General features: G+C 33.8%; 1 protein-coding gene across 1 annotated transcript; it reads right to left on the minus strand.

The window, feature by feature from the left end:
• Positions 1-982: 982 nt before the first annotated feature.
• LOC117322353 lies at positions 983-12996 on the minus strand. The gene is made up of 11 exons (XM_033877216.1): positions 12885-12996; positions 10741-10944; positions 10107-10228; positions 9291-9432; positions 8432-8548; positions 7103-7279; positions 5786-5929; positions 5282-5370; positions 4686-4758; positions 2322-2397; positions 983-2004 (listed from the first exon to the last, which is right to left on the minus strand). The coding sequence occupies exons 1-11, from the start codon at positions 12919-12921 to the stop codon at positions 1605-1607; spliced, it is 1581 nt and encodes a 526-aa protein (XP_033733107.1). The 5' UTR covers positions 12922-12996; the 3' UTR covers positions 983-1604.
• Positions 12997-26114: the final 13118 nt, after the last annotated feature.

Here is a 26114-nt window from a genome sequence, read left to right on the forward strand (position 1 = left end):
CTTATTTTTGTTGTTAACATTTTCTATTATATATATATTTTCATATACAGTCAAATCACTTTCACAAGTTTGGAAAATCAAGAGAAAACTAGTAACTTATTCTACATATATGTATATTAATCTATCTTCTCTTGGGAAAACTATTTGTACCGTTAAATAGAAAACAAGAACAGTTACAAAGTAATAAATATATACATACATTGTATATAGTATGTATTATATAATGATATCAATCCTAATCGATCCGCAAAGCACCGAAAATTTAATTCTGAATCGTTTGGACGAAATAATCAGAAATTGATTTAAGCCATATGAAGAAGAAGAAGAAGAAGATCTCGTATTCATAAAGAATTTTAAATTTGACGTAGTTAATCATCTGGTTTATGAAGATAATATTCACGTGCTGTCAGTGTCTGTATTGTTTTGTAACGGTTATTGATACATCAATAACAATCTACCAGTATAATATATATATACAAAATGTATACACATACCTTAACCTGCTACCTAATAAATATGAAAACGGCGGTGAAAATTATTAATACATTTTTACGTGTATCAATATCATGTATATTCTATATACACAGAATAATTAATGTTAGCTGTTGATTTCGAGATATCCATTGCATATATTTACGTCATTTACGTAAGATGAATTTAATTTATTCATAATCGACGCTGGAACAGCTATTTTGACGTTGGAGTGTCACCGTTTCCATGGGCACAATTCTGACGTCATCAATACGCGCTCCTGATGTCTTTCATAGTTGTTTAAAGTACATTACTTTTTTGTTTATATCGTGTTTTTCCAAGAAAACTTTTTTTTCCTTTTCCATCGAAAAATGATTAATTGAAGATTTGTCACTAAATTGTCACGATTAATGATCCTAAGAAAAACAAGTGTATAGCTAAGGTCGATGAAATAAATATTTCATAAAACAGTTATTTGAAAATGGATAAGTTGACACTTATTTGCTTGTTGTTTGATACCTTTATTCACTGTAGGTGTAGCATAATCATACAAGTTACATAGGACTAGATTGATTATTTACAGAGGCTGAAGTGTATCTACTGTAAAAGTACTGAGGGATAACTTATGTCACAATAAACATATTGGGTAGAAAGAAAATAGAAAACAACAAAATTAACACCAATCAAACCCTCTTTTCCCACCCCTACACCCAATAATAGATAGATAGATATATACATAAATAAATAATAAGAAAACGAACATTGAAATGTTAGTCATCACGACTGTTGCAACGTTAAGATTTTACTAGTTTTAATATTTTGACTTGATCCTAAATTCCTAATTTATGTCTATTTATGTAATATCGCCCCCAGTTTTCTCTGTAAAAATACATATAATGAGTTGTAGCCGAAAACTAATGTAAGCGTTTGTATGGAAATATTTTCGTTGGTGCAGTGGAAGCACACTCGCCTTTCACCAAGATGGCCGGGGTTCAGTTAGGATGATCGATATAAGTTGATATAGATTATATATATAATTATTTTACAGCTGTTGTGGAATAAAAAATACATTCGCTTCATAAATGTGTAAAGATTTCAACGATCTATCTTTATTTTTTTGTTTGTCATTTGTGTCAGGAAACTGAGTGTCTTGGTGTCATAAAGCTGTACATGTCTTTGTCTTCATTGTCCTCGCATTTGTTGGAGACATCGTCCCCCATATACACATATTCTTCATCTGTTTCCGTGATAGTGTCTCGCTGTTTGGCCAGCGATCCCCCCATATCTAGATACGACCTTTTACTATCTTCACCATCGATGTCTTCCACTTTATAGTCAAAAGTCGGGTGTGCGTATATGTCATCAGTAGTTGCGTTCTCCCCTTCAGCGTCATCAGTTTGGTCGGACTTATGCTCTATTTCGTCATAGCTGTGATGATCCTCTTGGTGATCAGGTTTGTTGATGAATGATGAGTCATATGATTGGTTGCAGACAGCTTGACCAATACTCAAAGTTTGGAAACACCAAATTTTTCTACAAGGGATGAAAATTGACCACTGTCAGCACGGTATATACCTCAATATATATTCACTTTTTGCATACATTATACCGAATGCATACAAATATGAGGACATTTGAAAAAATAAGCAAAAAGAACAAAACGCAGAAATTGTTTTCAGTATTTAGATATCTACAGTTTACAGTTACAGTCTTTATACCGAATTATTACTATAATCTTATTAACATAATATCTTACATAGATTCATTAAGCATTTATCGCGATAATTCAGTTGATGAAGATTACAAGATTTCACATCTAAGAGATGAGAATGTATATATGTTAGAATTACCTTCTCCGCAGGTACAGGATACCAACCAATGCACAGGCAGTAAGGACAGGACCTATCACGATCGCTACAACAGCACCTTCAACATCAAACAGAATAATTTGATGACATACACGTTTAATAATCTAGGCAAGTGCATCATCACAATGTACTAAGTCTAACTTCCATTCGGAACTCCGCAAATGTGAATTACACCAGTGTGTTAAGCAAAAAGAGGCTTTCCGATTGGACTAGCTGGTGCCTGCCATCTATGACAAGTGAGCTGCGAATGTAAAAGTTCAAAGAGGTCGCTTTTTAAGGGCGATTTGTAACTTGACGTAGACCAGAACGACAATGGTGATCAATTATCATATATAAGTGGAGTCTTGCACACAATTACATAATACAACTTTATGCAAGAGGGATAAATAACCCTGCATCACATATCTGATTTATGACTGGGTGCTAGAAATGTCGAGATGACTCAAATCTAGACATTTTGTATTGATGTTTATCAGATCATTAGAAAATAGAGCTAAGAGGTAAAGCAATATATATATTGATCCCCAATTCCATGTTTTAACAAAATTTATTACGAACTTAATCAACAGAATCAATCCACTGTAAAAACAGACATCTGCATGCATATACAGTCTAGCAACTATGTTAAAATATGCTGTACAGTATCAGGTTCAATTTCTGTATAGACATTTTCTTGTAAAAAAGTCAAATATCGATTGGTATTAAACATACATTTTTTAATACCTGTGCATTGACATTTACTGTATTTTAGTTATAACATGAAAAAGAGATATTCTTAAAGATGCTTCTTTAACCAAACAACTTACTTCAACTAAAAAAATACAAACAAATGTATGGGAAATGTCGCAAAATGGTTCCAATTGGGACAACCACGAAATATTAGACTGTTTAAATCTAACAAATATTACATTACCTGGATAATAAATCAAAGCTAACATTCACAGCTCATATTCACATCTAGACTTCCATTTAATATATAATACTAGATACTTTATGTAGACTTATAATATATACTTTTATCATTGAAATACTCACCCGTAATGCATCAAAATGGATGATTGTTAACTTAAATGATACTCGGCTTCTTTCCGGCCGACAAGGTCGATACACAACTTCTATTTATCTATAGTGCATTTCATAATTGACTATTTTCGAAGATTTAATTAGTATCATATTTTGTGTATTGACAAAGGAGTAATTTACTGTTATCAATAATTTACTTTACAATTTCTATTGATATTATGTTATTGATCAGATATGTCAACATAGTAGCACGAATGCTATTCATTTGTACCTAAGGATGAACAGATCCTGCTGTTAAGGCTTCTTTGATAGGCTTGATAAGGAGAATATTATACTTCATTGAAAATCGTTGACGCATTCATAACCTTACACATATATACATGATTATATATAATTACACAGGAAAATATATTTGTATACCATTCTATCAGTGATAACGACGAAAATATGATCTGCACCAAGCATGAATCCACTGACACGTGACCCACATTATGTCACGCAGAATATCTTTCATACTAAACACACGTGTATCCTGGTTTAAGATTCAGTTGCACAGAATTGATGCAAAATTTATGCTTATAATGAATAATTTAGACATATTCGTTAGAGGGTGACTCTGGCTGTGATGTTTTCCGGTCACGCTCAACATCCGATGAGAGGCAACTTTAGGCACTACAACTTTGCAATGGATTTATTTATATTACAATAGGAAAAAAAAATTAACTAGTTTTAAAGTGCATAGCAAGCTTCGTATTCCAGCTTAATGAAGCGATACAAATAAAAAAAATCATTTGATATAAACATGATAAACCTACAGGCTTAATTCAATGTCAGACATTCTGACTCAGCCAAGCACAAAGATTACAATACGTCTTTGAACAGTCAACATTTCGCTCCGATATCCAATTAGTATTTGATTGTTGGGTCATTGCTAATTTTCTTTCTGACATGTTGGATGCTCGTTGATATGAAAGACTCTTCCGTTGTTACAGAATAAAACACTGGTAGTTGTTTTGAGGATGTGACACCAAGATTTGACCTAGCTTGGCATAGTGGGTGTAATCGACGAAGCTGTAGATGCGCTCCCTTTTGAAACGCCTTTGTTTTTCCTTTTTGTACTTTATAAAATCTATTTTTAGTTAATATCTTGTTTTATGGATGTTGAAGTGGAATTACTGTTTTGTCAATACATCGATATGGCTCCCTATGTCGCATCTTTAAACGTGAATTGGTAAACCAGTAACGCGTCACCATTAATTTTTCAAAACTAGTTTTTCTAAATTTTGATGAATATTATATCATGTTAAAATAAAATCATCTCACCTTCACTGATCGGCGAATCCTTATTTACTGCAGATTTGATTGGGGTTCTTGAGGAATTGACTGTTTCCTCTGTCTGTTAGAAATTAATAAGACACATGTATAGCATATTTTATATATAATTATATTTAGATGAAATGTAGCTGAATTAGTGTTGCTTATAACATCAGTAATATAAAATAGTAAATATTGGAAAAGTGGTTGTAACCCCGGTTACTAGTGGATTTAAAATCTTTATTAGAATGGATTTACATCTTAGGAAACCGTGTCGATAACAAAATGGTATTGTTGAACGCACAAGAAACAGAAGAAACTGTACAATAGATTCAAAAGGAAGAGTATTAGAAAATTTAAATGGCGAATAAAAACTGCATCATACGGCCGTGTCGTCCTTCTAGGGCTAGCGATACTAGGGACCAAAAGTGAGGAAATCAAGACGGGAAGGCAGATAAATAGGAAACGGGCCTTAACATACCTCAACTTCATATTCTAATCAATGTAATATATGTTTGTAAATTAGATAATTTGGAAAAGAAAATATCATACTTGTGTACGTTCCGAACTGGTAACACTTTCATAAGATTTGAACGTATACTCACTGAATTTATAAGGCTAAGTTGTGTGGAAATGGATATTCTGTTAAAAAGGGTTGTTCCCGTGGTGTCAACAGTTGATATCGTGTCCGTTTCTTTATACAACAACAAAATACAAAATATGTTCTGTCGAAAAAACTGATTTTGTCATTGGCTAGGAGGAAATTACAAAATCTATTAATGATAAATATTCAAAATGCATACTAATATTAATATCTCAGACATATTAAATGATTTCAACATTATTTTGTTCATTGAATTAAATTTTACCTGGATGTTGATAAATAAATAAATAAATAAATAAATAAATAAATAAAAAAAAAATAAAGCAACGAAGTGCTAATTTCTACACTAAGACGTTTGCTCAGTATGATGTTCAACATGCCCTATGCTTGTGAGTAAACATGTTGGATGATTTTATTGAAATCAATTTAATGAAAATTTACATAGCGCATGTTTGCAAGTTTCACTTTATACATCACTCTGCCTACTCTCTCGGTATTTACTTACCATAGTCATTAAGTTTACATATGTAGGGTCGTAGTTCAGTCTCACACCCGACCGAGTTACGTAAGGGAGTCGTTTCGTTATGGGTAGTTGTTTCAATGTGAAGCAGTGAACATCCGACGATATGTACATTTGGCAAATCGGAGCCTAGAAAATAAAACCTGTATCTATATCATATTCAAAATCGACATTACCCCCCCCCCCCCCCCCCCCCCCCCCCTAAACAATATGCTTTTTTCAGGAATGACGTCAGAGTGACATTTCGACATACGATCAACTGTTTGACGTATGATCAACTGTTTTTGGTGAAATCAATATGTTGTGTATTTTACAAATTATATGAGATTTATCTTTGCAATAAATTTGAGATTTCAAATACGGATATGAAGCAATAAGGATACATGTACTTATTTCAAAATATATATCTGGATAGCTGAACATATTAGGATTTGAAGAAATGAACGTGCTTTTTGTATCCATAAGGCTTTCAGGAAATATACTTATTTTACAATATACTAATATATAACTATATATATATATAAATGAAGAACTAGGCATGCCTATGATTTTAAATTACGGATATCATTACATTTATGTAAACATGTACAGAACAATGCAAATATCGAATTTCTGTCTTAAGATTGCATTCATTTTCCTATGATTTCTGTATCTAACATGTTAGCTAAGAATCGCATAGCAAGTGAAGGTAAAGAAAACTATGGAATTAACTGATGGCCTCAAAAACATTTTTCAATTTGTAAAACATTTTGCCCCTGGCATCATTGCTGAGTTCTGGCATGACAAAAGAGTTGTGCGACGGTCATTCAATACATTCTGCCCCTATCAACGTAATTTTCAGCCCTAGGTTATCATAATTGAAAAAATAACAATATACCTCAATTGATTCATGACAGAACTTTCAGTTTAAGGTACATTTTATTCGGGTAAACATCTGGAATCGTGCAAACAAAAGATTATATAAAAACAATTATTTAGTATTTATTCATATGATTTATTGAATAGCCTTAGTGAGTAGAATTTGTATATGATGTATTGGTTTTTCCTAGTTAGAAAGAGTTTTTTTATTTGATGAATTACCTAGTAAGACGTTTTCTAAAGACGTATTGAATGGTTATAATGAGCAGAGTTGTATCATGTATGATTTATTGAATAGTCATAGTAAGCAGAGTTTTTATATGTGTTTTATTGATTTATTGACCCTAGTGAGAAGAATTTTGTTCAATACTTGGTCATATACCCTATCACTTATTTCATATTTTATACTCTATTACCGTTTAAGTGTTTAATAGTATACGTCACCTTGGTGTTGTGCCACACCCCGGAACTGTCCTGTCCAAAATTTCTTCCAGCCGTAATGATGCATTGACCAGCATATCCCCGCCACGTTGGTAACTAGGTAAGACCCATATGTCGATACACATGACTTCAATGACGAACTCCAGTCGGAGGTGTTACGTAGTTGATCGCCGTTACTACCTGTCCAAAAAAAAAAAAAAAAAAAATTCTCCGAGTTATTTTTTATTTCTTTAGGTTATAAGCTATTTATGTTTCCCGACCGTCATATGACTTCGGATTTAAGCTTCTTGTTTTTTTTTTCCGGTCTCCCAACCATGATGTTCATGTACGAAAGAGAGCTCGGTAATGTATCAAACATGAATATCGCTCTTCTATAAAATTCGAAAGTTCTCAAAGACCTAAGTTCTATAGATCGTTTACGGGGATGGAAATGAGGACAGCTAATTTGGACAATTAAAGAATCTTTATATTTCAAACAAACAAACAAACATCTAATAGAAAGAAACAGACACTATATAAGCAATGAACAGTGGTTTCAATGTTGTTATTGTCGATATGGCAGCAAGATGTATGGTGGGCAAATGGCATGGGAACCCGTTAGGTTAGGGTTTCCCATGCTACATTTGCCCACCATACATCTTGCTGCCATATCGACTATAACAACATTAAAACCACTGTTCAATACTTATATTTACATTGTATTACCATTTCCGTCAACTTTGAAATGACAATGACAATGACAATATTTTATTCTCATAAACATATAAAGTGTAGAGAATTATATACATACAAAATTTGTACAGGACATATGATATAATACATCGATACATTTGTTAAGCAAGAGATTATCTTAAATATTGTTGAGTCGTATACTTATTTCTTTAATTAATTTCACAAGTGATTTCAATTCATCGTCTACTACAAAATTAAAAAGTGTATTAAATTTGAATGTACTTGGTCTTTCATAATAGTATCTAGATATATTTTTTTTCTGTTTAATGCTATTTGATGATCGCTACAATTAAATAGATAATGGAATTCGTCTCCTATTTCATTCAGGTTACACAGACTACAGATTCTATTTTCTCTTGGGATGTTATTCCATCTTCCGTATTCAAAGAACTGAACCAATAAAAAACAACCGCCTTTTTAATGTCACATGACCCACTGGGTGTTATAGCCTGAGGCACTGTGTGTTATAGGCGTATGGTGGCAACTGCCTCTTAGCATTGTGTCAATTGGGAAATGCGGATCAAATGTAAATATATACTTGTAATATATCAAAGCAAGCTGATTTTTATATGGATATCATTGTTAGGATCGTATACTTACAAACACCATGGAAAGACGCAGTGCAGTTCGATCCATGTAAAGTCATGCCGTGTTCGCCATTACACAAGCCTGCTATACAGTGGTCTGAAAAAGCTGTCGTGTCCTGACCGAACGTCACTGTAAGAATATCATATTTATTGTATTATGAGAATAATCTTTTCTTCAAAATAATCTAGATTTTTATATGTATCAGCGTAGGACAATCATCTATAATGATTAAAAACACGCGAGACGAGTTCGATCTTCAAGGTTTGAATTTCCTCTTTCTTGATATTAACACGAATGAACTTGCTTTCCCGAGTTGGCATGTCACAGTGGGTGCGATACAGCTACGCCCTCACGGACAAGTGAATATATTATCATTCTCGAAATCAGATTATATGCTGTAGTTCATTTCTACTCTAGTTATAAATGCAATGGAATTTCCCATTTCTTTTCAATACTTTGGAAGCAGTTTGGAGAGACTTGGAAAATACTATTTCTACTATTTTCGTCATCTCTATATATCATTGTACCATTGCAACACATACCAGATTAAACAAAGAAAGCATGCTTAGACAAATAATTCTTGATGGATATGGGCTTGTTATCATTATCCCGAAAATATTTTTGAGAACATTTGTAGGATTCTACCTTTGTTTACATGACAGATTTCGGTGTATATATCTTTCACCAAATTCTCCCAAATCAAAAAAAGCATATTTAAAAATGGTTTCGCTTGAAGAAATATCTGGATATACTTAATATTCATTGATAAACACAAGAAAAGGTTACCTGTGACTCTCGTTATTCAAAATGAAAATATCATTGCATAATATTGAGGAAACTATAAGATACTTCTCAATGCATATGAGTGCACCTCTGGTGTAAAGACTCCAGTTGTTTAGTGTAATACTGCCACATGGCTCGGACAAATGGGACCCATCACATGTAAAGTTACATCCAGCGTTAGGTGTCCTGAGGATTACGTCACTAGATCCAACGCATGCGCATCGCTTACCCTGAATGCAAAATAATATAAATTGTCTTGACTACGGGATAATGCAGAATGACCGTAAAATACTAAATATATAGCTCTATATTTTAAAACAATGTTTTAACTGGTTTACACAGGATTTTTACACGAGTGTCTTCAAAAACAATTCTTGAATAATAATAAACATTATACTCAATACATGCCATTGTTTTAACGTTTTTCCAAATTTTCTTGATTTAGAAAAGAAAAAAAAAAAAATAAATAAACAAATAGAAACAAGAAAATGTCTTTAAAAAAAAGATAAACGGCATAGTTTTAATGCTGGTGGTTATAATGTAAAACTGCTGGTGAAATAAATTAACGAACTAGTGCGTTTCAGCACGGATAAAAAAATGATAAAAATTATATCAGTTTGAATCATTTTTGGTGATAATAAATCAGGAATATAATTGTATTAATTTGTCATTTGAAAAGATACATCCACCTATTCAGCTTGCATTCAATCTTAACTTTGTTTCGATTTTAACTGCATATATGCATTTTGCATTTACCGCTACATTGACCAATCACATACATCATCTTGACCAGTAACGCCCCTGTCGCGTCATATCCGGGGCCAAAATAATATTATACGGCTATGCCGAAAAAGAAAGAAAGAATAAAATAAAATCTTTTATATATTGGCATTCCATGACTTACCTGTAAAGCAAAATATTTATTGTTGTATCTATTACAGTGGATTGCACAAGCGGCTGCCGACGTGTTGGCTAGGAACACCAAAGACCTGTTAGGATCTGGATGTGGGTAATATTTGTGACATCCTGTAACACCAAACCAAGTACAGAGGTGGACAGGTAAAAATAATATAGGTATCTCAGTTATTGATTAAAGAGGTATATACCAATACCTTGATATTTCTGTTTAAATAATCTGAAGCTGGAAATCATAAAAGTACGCTGAAATAAATAGCATATTTAAAAAAAAAAATTATGAATCAAATGATAGATATGAACATAATGCATTAATAAAACTATGCCATACAACTGTTTTGTCTTTCTAGAACTCTTCCATTACGTCATACGGGGGGGGGGGGGGGGGGGGGTAAATCTTAAACGTATATACTCTTATAAAAATGTCAATTCATTCACAAAACGCACATGTAAAAATGTACAAGGAAATATATACATAATAATTAAGAAATTTTGGATTAAAAAAAAATCAGATAAGTGATCTTATTTGTGTGATATGGAATACAAGCGTATGAAGGTAACACTCAGAACTGTCTGGTTAATTAGTTAAACCTCAAACATAAAACATGTAATCGTACACTTACCGACAAATTTAATCCAAGATGAGAGCAATCGGAATGTACCAGTCCAAATACTGATATTTACTGGAGAGTTCCAATTCTGTATAACGCTTTTGAGATCGTCCCCATATGTCACCAGTCTGCCATTTCTGCTATGGCAAGAAGAGTATGCATTTCGCAGAGAAGAAGGCGTTCCTATGTATTTATACGTAGACTTTACACCCGAGACTGCAATGAAAGGAAACCATTTTCTTTTTTTAAGAATGTGGATGTGGCGCAGTGGTATAAGTTGCAAGTTCAATATGTATATCCGGCTAGGCGTTAAGGTGCCGTAGATCGTGATTTTGGGTAATATAATTGTCTTCCGTAGACTCGCACAACTTCATATCTCAGCTATGTTTCATTAATAGTGCCTCCATCGTCTCTATCATTCATTTGAAGTCCAAATATATTTCAATAATTTAGACAACCCCCTGTCACCATTTACACTTATTCATTTAATTATTAATATATTTTGTTATTTATTTGATTTTGTAGAAACTTTAAACTACATACCATATTCCGTATGGAGTAAACCTTTTTGATACTTATTTTAAATAGATGGCATGATACTTATGCGTCACATGTGTTTGATACAAATCAGTACAATTTTCATCTTGACACCTTTTATCTATACATTTCTTTAATTTGCCTTAATGTGATATCAGTGTTTGTATATATGCTGCTCTAATTTTACGTGTTGTAAATATTGTACATGAAAATGTCGACCACTTGGAAGAAGAGTCTTGTGACTCAAAGTGTCATCGACCCTAAATAAAGTCTTTTATCATTATATTATTATCTACCTCATGGCTAAAAGATGATAGTAGATGATGAGTACAAGAAAAAGAATAGGATTAAAATCCAGTTAAATTCAATTTTCTCAAACAAATACAAACATATTTCACATATTTCAAATAGGGCAAAGGGAGGTAACACTATATCATTTTGTGTCAGCTTTGCTAGTGACCTGGACTTTGACCTATTTCGCGATCATGTAACTTTGCAGATAAACCTCAGAACAGCCCCTCTTTGTATATCCAATTTTTAATGTTTCAAGATAAAAACTCAGAAACCAACTTATTACGCGGTTTTCATCATTATGAAGAAATAAATTCATATTTATTACAATGAAAATCGAATTCATCACTGAAACTGAAATACATGTTTAATGTATAGGAGAACGTAACACAATATTGACTGTTTAAATGTTTTGTTGTAATAAATATCATATCAGGATTGTGGAAATGGCTTACATAGGCTTTGCCTGATATCAAGTTCAAGTTCTTCAAGTTCTTTATTAACTTCGAGTCTTTCCGACTCGTCAGTATCATACACATGCATTATTATATGCATTTACATAACATTGACAATATAAAAAAAAAAAAAAAATACTTGTAAGATTTGGTTTGGTTTGTTTTTGTTTAACGTCCTATTAACAGCCAGGGTCATTTAAGGACGTGCCAGGTTTTGGAGGTGGAGGAAAGCCGAAGTACCCGGAGAAAAACCACCGGCCTACAGGTCAGTACCTGGCAACTGCCCCACGTAGGTTTCGAACTCGCAACCAAGAGGTGGAGGGACTAGTGATAAAGTGCCGGGACACCTTAACCACTCGGCCACCGCGGTCCTTTTGTAAGAGACAATATACTCGGAGAGAATAATTAAGTTAATGAAATATCAGACCATTTCCTTCTAACGCAATAAATTTTGTTGAAATGGAATCTTTGCCATTTAATTATTTAGGAAATAGCGCAATTTGAATTGTTGTCTACAAAGCGGTGCACTTTTGAACGAATAAATGTCAAATCAAATCGATCCTATACTTATATATTTCCTTTGATATACCGAATCCCCTAAAACGTTTGTTTTTTTATCGGATTTGTAATAACATTATAAATAGATTGACAGCCATTTTGACGCTATGACGTCGTCAATGTCACATGATAATGTATTGTTTAAGAAATCACGCGCCAATGTGTGGCAGGTTTATTTATTTCAGAACCATAGCGACACATATAAATGTCAACCTTTTACGCATATCTTGTATAGTATATCACTGAATTTGGTTGACGAATATATAAATAAATAGTTTATAGTGCTCACATACAGACAATAGAATCATACGTTACCCAGCAGAATGATACTCATAAGAATCCTGAACTTCATGTCTGAAATGTTGTCCTATGACAGAAATTACCACATCAAAACGCGAACAATGGAAAGGCTAGGACAGCAGTGATACACTATTGTTATCACCAATGCTATTGTTATCACCAAATACTTTTATCTCTTTGTTTATCAGGATAAATATACAATTGTCGTTTATACTCGTCAATTGTGATGTGGACGGTTCGCTCAGCACATTAATAATCAATAATTTGTGTATAAATTTCTAAAGCTTAAATGGATGAAAAATAAAATGAAGTCAACGGAACTTCGTAACAGTGAACGTGTTTAGTTTGTTTTTGTTTTGTTACACGTCCTATCAATAGCTATGGTCATTTAAAGACAGCCTCCTCTGTGTCCGAGATGCATGTATGAGGTGTATGGGTGTTTATTTAGGAAGGCTGATGTATGTTTATGTTCGTCTCCTTGTGATAGCACGGAACTGCTGCTGACTTTATAGTGTTACCTCACTGAAGCATACTGCCGAAAACACCCAGCAGGACACCCCACCCGGTCACATTATACAAACAACGGGCAAACCAGTCGTCCCAATCCCAAAATGCTTCAAGCTGAGCTGGGGGGTTAGAGCAGATACAATCCTTAAATGTTTAGGTTTTAAAATATAAACTAACCTTGACAGCGCTTCCAAAACGAATCATCCCTATGGGTTAAATTTTTTTATTTTCTTTTAAGAATCATATTTCTTCGTCTCAATGATTTAGACTAAGACTTATTTAATGTTAATATTGCCTAATTGTTAACCATGCTGTCTAGAAAGTGTCATAAGATAATTAAATACGATGCGGAACAGGAAGGTTCTTTAAAGCTACAACCGAATATCATAAAGCTATGTTTGTTAAGATTAATTAGTTTCATACAAACTAAAAAGTGGCTTATAATAAATGAATGCTATTCCGATTCGATAGTATCTTAGAAAAATTGAATATCTTTTGACAAAACAGTATCTTAAGATAAATAAATGTCTTTGGGCCAGACGGTATCTTAAGATAAATAAATGTCTTTTGACAAAACAGTACCTTAAGATAAATAAATGCCTTTGAACCAGACGGTATCTTAAGATAAATAAATGTCTTTTGACAAAACAGTACCTTAAGATAAATAAATATCTTTGGACCAGACAGTATATTAAGATAAATAAATGTCCTTTGACCAGACGGTATCTTAAGATAAATAAATGTCTTTTGACAAAACAGTATCTTAAGATAGATAAATGTCTTTGGATCAGGCAGTATCTTAAGATAAATAAAGTCTTTGGGCCAGACAGTATTTGCAGATAAATAAATGTCTTTGGACTAGACAGTGTCTTAAGATAAGTAAATGTCTTTTGATCAGACAGTATTTTTTAAGATAAATAAAGGTTTTTTGGAGCAGACAGTATTTTTAGATAAATAAAGGTCTTAGACCAGACAGTATCTTAAGATAAATAAAATTCTTTGGACCAGACAGTATTTTGAGATAAATAAATGTCTTTAGACCAGACAGTATTTTGAGATAAATAAATGTTTTTGGACCAGACAGTATTTTTAGAAAATAAGATACTGTCTGGTCCAAAGACATTTAAGATGTATTAATGTCTTTGGACCAGACAGTATCTTAAGATGAATTAATGTCTTTTGACCAGACATTATTTTGGAGATAAATAAATGTCTTTGGACCAGACAGTATCTTAAGATGTATTAATGTCTTTGGACCAGACAGTATTTTTAGAAAAATAAATGTCTTTGGACCAGACAGTATCTTAAGATGTATTAATGTCTTTGGACCAGACAGTATCTTTAGATGAATAAATGTCCTTGGACCCGACAGTATTTTAAGATAATGATTGTTTTAAGACTAGGCACGTTCTTAAAACTTTGTATGAATGAATGCTTTAACAATAATGTATCTGTTGGTCTCGTCGTTCTCATTCTATACCGGACCAAATTAACATATCATTATGATGAATATTTAATAAAATTGAAAAACATGATAGAGGCTATACGAGAAGAATTAACGAACATCCTTTGCAATGAAGATATAAAAAAAAATAGTAACAGGATACTTTTTCACATTACACCACATTGAACTATAAATAGTAACAGTGTACTTTTCACATTACACCACATTGAACTATAAATAGTAACAGTGTACTTTTCACATTACACCACATTAAACTATAAATAGTAACAGTGTACTTTCCACATTGCACCACACTGATCTATAAATAGTAACAGAATACTTTCCGCATTACACCACACTGAACTATAAATAGTAACAGAATACTTTCCACATAACACCACACTGACCTATAAATAGTAACAGAATACTTTCCACATTACACCACACTGACCTATAAATAGTAACAGAATACTTTCCACATTACACCACACTGAACTATAAACAGTAACAGAATACTTTCAACATAACACCACACTGAACTATAAATAGTAACAGAATACTTTCCACATTACACCACACTGAACTATAAATAGTAACAGAATACTTTCCACATTACACCACACTGACTTATAAATAGTAACAGTGTACATTCCGCATTACACCACACTGACTTATAAATAGTAAAAGGATACTTTCCACATTACACCACACTGAACTATAAATAGTAACAGAATACTTTCCACATCACACCCCATTGACCTATAAATAGTAACAGGATACTTTCCGCATTACACCCCATTGACTTATAAATAGTAACAGAATACTTTCCGCATTACACCACACTGAACTATAAAAATAGTAACAGGGTACTTTCCACATCACACCCCATTGACCTATAAATAGTAACAGGATACTTTCCACATTACACCCCATTGACCTATAAATAGTAACATGATACTTTCCACATTACACCACACTGAACTATAAATAGTAACAGAATACTTTCCACATTACACCACACTGAACTATAAATAGTAACATGATACTTTCCACATTACACCCCATTGACCTATAAATAGTAACAGGGCACTTTCCACATTACACCACACTGACTTATAAATAGTAACAGGATACTTTCCACATTCCACCACACTGAACTATAAATAGTAACTGGTTACTTTCCACATTCCACTACACTGAACTATAAATAGTAACAGGGTACTTTCCACATTACACCCCATTGACCTATAAATAGTAACAGGACACTTTCCACATTACACCACACTGAACTATAAATAGTAACAGGGTACTTTCCACATTCCACCACACTGACTTATAAATAGTAACAGAATACTTTCCACATTACACCGCACTGAACTATAAATAGTAACAGGATACTTTCCACATTCCACCACACTGAACTATAAATAGTAACAGGATACTTTCCGCATTACACCCCATTGACTTATAAATAGTAACAGAATACTTTCCGCATTACACCACACTGAAGTATAAAAATTGTAACAGGATACTTTCCACATTACACCACACTGAACTATAAATAGTAACAGGTCACTTTCCACATTCCACCACACTGAACTATAAATAGTAACAGGGTACTTTCCACATTACACCCCATTGACCTATAAATAGTAACAGGACACTTTCCACATTACACCACACTGAACTATAAATAGTAACAGGGTACTTTCCACATTCCATCACACTGACTTATAAATAGTAACAGAATACTTTCCACATTACACCGCACTGAACTATAAATAGTAACAGGATACTTTCCACATTCCACCACACTGAACTATAAATAGTAACAGGATACTTTGCGCATTACACCCCATTGACTTATAAATAGTAACAGAATACTTTCTGCATTACACCACACTGAAGTATAAAAATTGTAACAGGGTACTTTCCACATTACACCCCATTGACCTATAAATAGTAACAGGGCACTTTCCACTTTACACCACACTGACTTATAAATAGTAACAGGATACTTTCCACATTCCACCACACTGAACTATAAATAGTAACTGGTTACTTTCCACATTCCACCACACTGAACTATAAATAGTAACAGGGTACTTTCCACATTACACCCCATTGACCTATAAATAGTAACAGGACACTTTCCACATTACACCACACTGAACTATAAATAGTAACAGGGTACTTTCCACATTCTACCACACTGACTTATAAATAGTAACAGGACACTTTCCACATTACACCCCATTGACCTATAAATAGTAACAGGACACTTTCCACATTCCACCACACTGAACTATAAATAGTAACAGGTTACTTTCCATATTACCATACAAAAGTGACAGAAGCACAGCACGTAACACAATAATCTTAAACTATCCAATTATTTGAATTGTATTGAACATATGTATAAATGTTCCAGTTAAACTGTTGGAACTACATATATTGACTAAAACGCGTTAAGACATGTGCATTTAAACCTAATCCTGAAATATTTTTTACAAGTTTCATCTTAAGCTAATGACGATTAAAACTGCACGCGTTACTTTTCTATATCCTTCCATGATATTAGGTCAGACATGTTTAACACTTGTTTCGTTATCATCACTATATCTCTGATATTACCCTATAAGGGGGGTGCCGTCAATGAAGCAGAAGACGCTAAATCTTCCGTAACATCTGGGTTTTTATCTCCCTTCTTCGTGCAATGACCTCATTGACCTACAATGACCTGCATATACTCATCTGTCGATAAGGAATTGATCGGCAGATTGTGAGTTCAAATTGATTTTTACGCATTATTTTTCAAACCCCAATATCAACCGAACGAAATGAGGTAAATCTGGGACGTTCTGTATGCAATTGTGGTTTATGTCTGGTTTGGTCTTCTGTAAAGATACACCGATGTTGATGGTGCCGATATGTACGCTGTATAACAGACTTGTTATAAATGTACTTCAATTTCAGAAACAAATAATGTTCCATTATCTGGTGTGAAGTACGTTAACACGAGGTGATGGAGTCGACACATAACTGATTCAACCATAGACACCAACGCCATCGAAGGTTCCACTACATGTTACTTCCCCCTTTTTTTATTCACAACTGCGCATGTCAGGTTACATTCAAGAACACGAATGATTCACGCACTTCGTTACCAACCTTATGAATAATTACGCTAATCATTATTGGTTATATCAGAGACCTATATACTAAAACAGTTTTTATTTATAACTACATAATGAATTAAAACAAAAATGAGTTTCCTTTATTTATATTTTATTGTTTGAACTCTTTTTCCACAGTTTATTAGTTACAGATAATTTATATTAATAGTATGTTACCTACATATAAATAAACAAATAATAATGACACAATTCCATTAATATCATAGCCTGGTTAATACGACGACCTGTCATTTCTGAACGGGAAAAAGGTCCCATTGGAGTTTCGATCCATGATTGTCTGCTGGCCCTTCAAACACCATCGCATTCACAATCTTAAAACTCTAATCAAATAAAAATGATATAACACCGTTTCCATTTTTAGTATAAACATTACATTTCTTTGATTTTAGACAATGCCACAATTCTATACATAGTATAAACATATTGTCTCAAATAACACTTTGGTTTGTTTGGTTTGTTTTTGTTTAGCGTCCTATTAACAGCCAGGATCATTTAAGGACGTGCCAGCTTTTGGAGGTGGAGGAAAGCCGGAGTACCCGGAGAAAAACCACCGGCCTACGGCCAGTACCTGGCAACTGCCCCACGTAGGTTTCGAACTCGCAACCCAGAGGTGGAGGGCTAGTGATAAAGTGTCGGGACACCTTAACCACTCGGCCCAAAATAACACAATTGTCTTTTAAATATACACTCGGAGTTTTGTTTCTGAGACGAAATCATCATTGTCTACTACATACATGTAATATAATCACCACTGTTTATATAACAAAAATCAGATCTGAACAGGAGAAGTCAGTCTATACAAACTATCCATCAAAGTTATACAAAATATCCCTCAGAAAGATAATTTCTTGCACGGAAACGGCATGCATTACAGCAGATGCAGTTCAAAAATATTACTCATTACTAGGATTTTGTAGTCCTAGGAAGAGCTGATCGTCTCCAAGGACAACACATTTCGATGACGTCATAACCAGGACTTGGCATATCTGTTGCGCTCCGATGTAATGTACATTTCATGTCTGTTGAGACTCAGGTTTTCCTCTTCTTTCTGTTTTCTAAGCTCAGACCTGAAACAGATTACGTATGTGCTGTATATTGTAACTCCGGTTTCTATAGAGCATTTACACTTAATCCTGTCTACAAGGATCAGACATGGAAGTATGTCGTTATAAACAATTACAGGTGACATACAGTTTGGAAAAAAATAAGATATATTCAGGTGATATGTATAGACAAAACTCGGTAGATATAGACAGTTGGTCGACAGGTGGAATATACGTCAGAAGCTTAAAGGTACATGTATATATCTTGATTGATATATGTATGTCTAAATAGATCTGAAACGGATTTTATTTTGGTCGTGACTCAAGGAACACTTAAAACAGTTAAAATATAGTTTGCATAAGTTTATCTCATTATAAATACGTAAAAACAAAACGACGTTTAGCTTTGATGTCAGGAATTATAAAGAATATTAAAAAAATAAATTGTTAATTATATATTTGACACGGGTAAAAGTAATATACAATATGTATAAACAAACAACAGCAAAATATATAAATCAACACAGATATTAACAAAAGTTACGAACTTTCGTGAGGTATATATATTTGCCTATTGTTTATAACCGCTATCAGTAATAGATACGTCAGAGGTATTTCGGGCATCGTGATGAGCTATTTAGTTAAGACATTAGTCGGACAAAGATTACTAACACGAACATTTCACGTGAACACCATTGTTGTTACTTTCCCCGACATACTACACACACTGATGTCATTTACTCTGTTATTGACATTAAATGAGGTTGATATGGAGTTATTAAGGTCAGGTACAGATAACATTGTATTAACCGAATTTTGATGAAACAGCAGCGTGTTATGCATATAAACATGTAGCGTTTTTTTCTAAATTTATATAACATGAGTTCTTGTATCGCATTATTAGGTTATTGATTAAAATTAAGAAATCATGAAAATCGAAAATATACAACACCGTATGCTTGAACATATTTACCAGTCAAAGTCAATGTCTGTTCAACACAATGATATAGGAAAGATGACACATTTTTATGAACTTTTATGGTTATGATTATGTATGATTATAATTATGTATGATTTTAATTATATATGATTATGATTATATTTATGTATAATTATATATGTTTATAATTATGTATCTTTATAATTATGTACAAGTATGAATGATTATAATTATGTATAATTATGTATGATTATAATTACGTATAGTTATGATTATGTACGATTGAAATTATGCATGGTTATGGATGATTATGATTATGAATAATTATATATATCTATAACTATGATTATGTATCAAAATGTATGATCATAATTATATAGGACTATATATACATGTATGTGTGATTGTAATTATGTATGATTATATATATATGATTTAATATAAATATGTATGATTATAACTATGTATAACTAGAACACTGACACGTCAGAAAGGGCCCCGCTATGTGTCTGACCCTTCAGGGTAAATGTAATAATTATTGTCAGTGTTTTTCCTGCCTATATAACTGGGTGCGCCAAACGACCCCATTCTCAATGCGTTTTAGCCTGATTTTTTCCCAAAATTAACTCGAAAATTCCAAATAACATTTGTATGACGACTTTTCACAATCAATGAAAAAATTCCCAGTTTCGTTTTTAGGAATACACTGTGCACTGTAAAATTGGTTAGCATAGAAAATTCAATGTGTGTGTTTGGGTGTAATTTACAGTTTGCGCTCAAATTTTCCCAATTTGGCATATTGAAGTTTTCCCAAAATACCCAGGAAAAACACTGATTGTAATATATTGACATGAAACTATTAGATATATGTTTTTGATTAACCTTTGCTATTGTTTCATTAATGTTAGCATTAATAGGGCCACTGACAATACTGCTTATTATTATTGTATGGAAAAGCTAGCTAAAAGAATTCTACAAGCATTACACTTTTCAAATTTGTTTCAAATCTAATATCAAGGAGCACACAAACTGATATAAACTCAATGCAGTTATTCTAATAAGGTAAACTTGAGAGGGTTTTCTGAAAAACAAAACATACCAATGTGAAGAAAAGGGGAGAAAAAAAGGATTTTTTAAAATATTTTAATAATGTCCTTTTTTTGTCATTTGAGGTATAAGAAATCCAAACCAGTACTTTTTTCACCTTTTTTTGTTTTAAAACTTTTTATATTTAGACCCAATCAACTTCAAAATTTGGTCGCTTGACACCAACTTACCTTCATAATGTCATAACAAAATCTTTAATACCATTTAAAAAATGTCAATCCGACCTTAACATATGACCCATTGACTTTGAACTTTGGTCAGTTGATACCTTGTTTGATTGTGACCAACTTAAGATTTACCATTTAAAAAATGTCAATCCGACCTTAACATATGACCCATTGACTTTGAACTTTGGTCAGTTGATATCTTGTTTGATTGTGACCAACTTTGCATAAGTCATAAATTATGCTAATGGAAGACTGTAATAGTATTGTATATGTAATTTCTACCAATCAGAAGCCTCTGTTTCATTCCCATGACAACACAGGTTTTGGAAAGGTGAACCATTGTTCCCTCAAAACCCCTATATACCAATTCTCTCACCAAAATCGAACAATAACTAAATTTTGACCAATCAGAAACCTCCATTTGTTACCATGGCAACAGACGGTTTCGTAAGTGGTACCATTGTGTTTGGCTTCCCTAAATACCACTATGTACCAATTTTCACCGAAATCGAACAATATCGAAATTTCAACCAATCAGAAACCTCCATTTGTTACCATGGTAACAGACGGTTTCATAAGTGGTACCATTGTGTTTGGCTTCCCTAAATACCACTATGTACCAATTTTCACCGAAATCGAACAATATCAAAATTTCAACCAATCAGAAACCTCCATTTGTTACCATGGCAACAGACAATTTTGTAAGTGGTACCATTGTGTTTGGCTTCCCTAAATACCACTATGTACCAATTTTCACCGAAATCCTCCAACTCTTGTCAATAATTTGGCGCAAAAGAAAAAAACGGACAGACGGACAGACAGACGGACAGACGGACAACCTGATTACTATAGGGCACCGCATCTTTGATGCGGGGCCCTAATAAACAATTCTGCAATCTGCTATAACTAATGTTTCAAATTTATATAAAAGCATATCAAAAACAAGATCATTCATTGATAAGAAAATGTCAAAATTGTTTTGACTGCTAAAATCCAAAAGGGTCGATTACCTGGTATTTTGAAGCCGACCCAGGATGACCTTGACCGTTGACCTTTGAACTTGTGACCTTGAACTATGAGTTTGATCATTCTGTCAGTTAACTCTTGGTTTATTTCTTGACAACTTTGCATAATCGAATAGTGAACAGTTAAAAACAACAAAGATCCAGTATTTTCATGTTAATGTTAAAATCCAATATGGCCGCCTAACAGCCATTTTGAATCCGATTTGCATGAAATACTACACATCTGACCTAGGATGCATGAGGAATCATCAGTTCCAATTTGATACAAATCCTTCATCTCCTTCAATCATTTTTGTGCAGAAGAAAAAAAACGGACAGACGGACGGACAGACGGACAGACGGACAACCTGATTACTATAGGGCACCCGCATCTCTCGATGCGGGGCCCTAATTATGTATGATTATAACTATGTATGCTTATAAGCATGTATGATTATAAGTATATATAAGTATGTATGATTATAATTATGTATGTATAATAATGTATGATTATAAGTATGTATGATTATAATTATGTATACTTATAATTATGTATGATTATGTAGGATTATAATTATGTATAATTATGTATGATTATGTAGGATTATAAGTATGCATTGTACCTTTTGTATATGATTTTGACGATGATGATAAACAATAAGATGGCTGCCCCTAGAGACGTAGCTCCAACGACAAGGACTGTAAAAAAGAAAACACCAAATTAAAATACGAACATTACTGATACTGATAGGCCAGTACAACACAATTGGGCGTTATTTAATTATCGATTAAACATTTATTATTTAAATATGCTACATCTCCGACAATCGATTAAAAGCAAAAATGAGAAGTATATTTTGAATTACCCTAGGTAACATACATTATCCTAGGTGACATACATTATCCTAGGTGACATACATTACCCTAGGTGACATACATTACCCTAGGTGACATACATTACCCTAGGTAACATACATTACCCTAGGTGACATACATTACCCTAGGTGACATACACTACCCTAGGTGACATAGATTACCCTAGGTGACATACATTACCCTAGGTAACATACATTACCCTAGGTGACATACATTACCCTAGGTGACATACACTACCCAAGGTGACATAGATTACCCTAGATAACATACATTACTCTAGGTGACATACATTATCATAGGTGACATACATTATCCTTGGTAACATACATTACCCTAGGTGACATACATTATCCTAGGTGACATACATTATCCTTGGTAACATACATTACCCTAGGTGACATACATTATCCTTGGTAACATACATTACCCTAGGTGACATACATTACTCTAGGTGACATACATTATCCTAGGTGACATAGATTACCCTAGGTGACATAGATTACCCTAGATAACATACATTACCCTAGGTAACATACATTATCCTAGGTAACATACATTACCCTAGGTGATATACATTACCCTTGGTAAAAATCATTACCCTAGGTGACATACATTACCCTAGATGACATACATTACCCTAGGTAACATACATTACCCTAGGTAACATAGATTACCCTAGGTGACATAGATTACCCTAGATAACATACATTACCCAAGGTGATATACATTACCCTAGGTAACATACATTACCCTAGGTAACATACATTATCCTAGGTAACATACATTACCCTAGGTGATATACATTACCCTTGGTAACAATCATTACCCAAGGTAACATACATCACCCTAGGTAACATACATTACCCTAGGTAACATACATTACCTTGGGTGATATACATTACCCTTGGTAACATACATTAACCTAGGTAACATATATTACCAAAGGTAACATACAATACCCTAGGTGACATACATTACCCAAAGTAACATACATTACCCTAGGTAACATACATTACCCTGGGTAACATACATTACCCTAGGTAACATACATTACCCAAGGTAACATACATTACCCTAGGTAACATACATTACCCTAGATAAGATACATTACCTAGATAACATGCATTACTCTAGGTGACATACATTACCCCAGGTGACATACATTACCCCAGGTGACATACATTACCCTAGGTAACATACATTACCTAGATAACATACATTACCCTAGGTGACATACATTACCCTAAGTGACATACATTACTTTAAGTGATGTATACTATATAATTATCATTATCACAAGTAATCTTTTGATGTTTAATATTCTACGGCTAAATACTGCCGTTTATACATATAACTAGTCAATGATTGGCATTTTTTCTGGTATGGTTTCTCCGAAGTGTTTTTTTTTATTAATATCTAAACATTGAAATAACAACATTTTTACCTAGACGACTTGCTGAGTTTAATGAAGACATGTGACGATCCCTCCCATTGACACTGTTATACGAGCCATCCCCAGACAGATTGTCCGCTGGAGACGTAATCACGTGGTTACTGTCTGGCTGAGAAACTGTTTTAAGTTGAGTAACTGTTGATGATACTGTTTTAAGTTGAGTAGCTGGCGATGATACTGGTTTAGCTGGTGATGATACTGTTTTAAGTTGAGTAACTGGTGATGATACTGGTTTAAGTTGAGTAACTGGTGTTGATACTGTTTTAAGTTGAATACCTGACAAATATTGGACGGATTCGTATGTTTCAGTTCTAGGTACCTTGGGAGCTGATGTTAAGTTCTCTTTCTCCTGTAATGTTGTTTCCTGTTGTGGTTGAGGTGACGTCACTTGTTGTGATATAGTTTCCAGTTGAGTCGTTGTTTGATGTTGTTTTGATGTTTCCATTTGAGTGGTCGATTCTTTATGAGTTGTCTTCTGTTGAGTTGACAGTACGGAATAAATTGTCGATATCCTTGGAGTTTTTGTTTCCTGTTCAATTGATCCCCCTTGATATGATATTATTTCTTGTTGAGTGGATGTGCTAAGTTGAGTCGATGTTTCTTGTTGAGTTGTTGTCTCTTGTTGAATAGTGGTGTCTTGTTGAGTTGTGGTCTCTTGTGGAGTAGTGGTATCTTGCTGAGTTGTGGTGTCTTGTTGAGTTGTGGTCTCTTGTTGAGTAGTGGTGTCTTGTTGAGTTGTGGTCTCTTGTGGAGTAGTGGTATCTTGTTGAGTAGTGGTGTCTTGTTGAGTTGTGGTGTCTTGTTGAGTAGTGGTGTCTTGCCGAGTTGGGATGTCTTGTTGAGTAGTGGTGTCTTGTTGAGTTGTGGTCTCTTGTGGAGTAGTGATATCTTGTTGAGTTGTGGTGTCTTGTTGAGTAGTGGTGTCTTGTTGAGTTGTGGTGTCTTGTGGAGTTGTGGTTTCTTGTTGAGCAGTAGTGTATTGTTGAGTAGTGGTGTCTTGTTGAGTAGTGGTGTCTTGTTGAGTAGTGGTGTCTTGTTGAGTAGTGGTGTCTTGTTGAGTGGTGGTCTCTTGTTGAGTTGTGGTGTCTTGTTGAGTTGTTGTTTCTTCTTGAGTTGTGGTCTCTTGTTGAGTTGTGGTGTCTTGTTGAGTGGTGGTGTCTTGTTGAGTAGTGGTATCTTGTTGAGTTGTGGTCTCTTGTTGAGTTGTGGTGTCTTGTTGAGTTGTGGTGTCTTGTTGAGTAGTGGTTTCTTGTTGAGTAGGAGTATCTTGTTTATCTGTTGTCTCTTGTTGAGTAGTGGTGTCTTGTTGAGTAGTGGTAACTTGTTGAGTAGTGGTGTCTTGTTGAGTAGTGGTGTCTTGTTGAGTAGTGGTGTCTTGTTGAGTGGTGGTCTCTTGTGGAGTAGTGGTGTCTTGTTGAGTTGTGGTCTCTTGTTGAGTAGTGGTGTCTTGTTGAGTAGTGGTGTCTTGTTGAGTAGTGGTGTCTTGTTGAGTAGTGGTGTCTTGTTG

The sequence above is a fragment of the Pecten maximus genome, chromosome 2, assembly GCF_902652985.1.
Source record: "Pecten maximus chromosome 2, xPecMax1.1, whole genome shotgun sequence".
Taxonomy (NCBI): Eukaryota; Metazoa; Mollusca; class Bivalvia; order Pectinida; family Pectinidae; genus Pecten; species Pecten maximus.

Coding starts and splice junctions, on each gene's coding strand:
- LOC117322353 (XM_033877216.1), bottom strand. CDS start 12,921: ATGAAGTTCAGGATTCTTATGAGTATCATTCTGCTGG. Junction 10,229..10,740: donor ATCTTGGATTAAATTTGTCG/GTAAGTGTACGA, acceptor TTGGTGTTACAG/GATGTCACAAATATTACCCA. Junction 7,280..8,431: donor TGCGTCTTTCCATGGTGTTT/GTAAGTATACGA, acceptor TTTTTTGGACAG/GTAGTAACGGCGATCAACTA.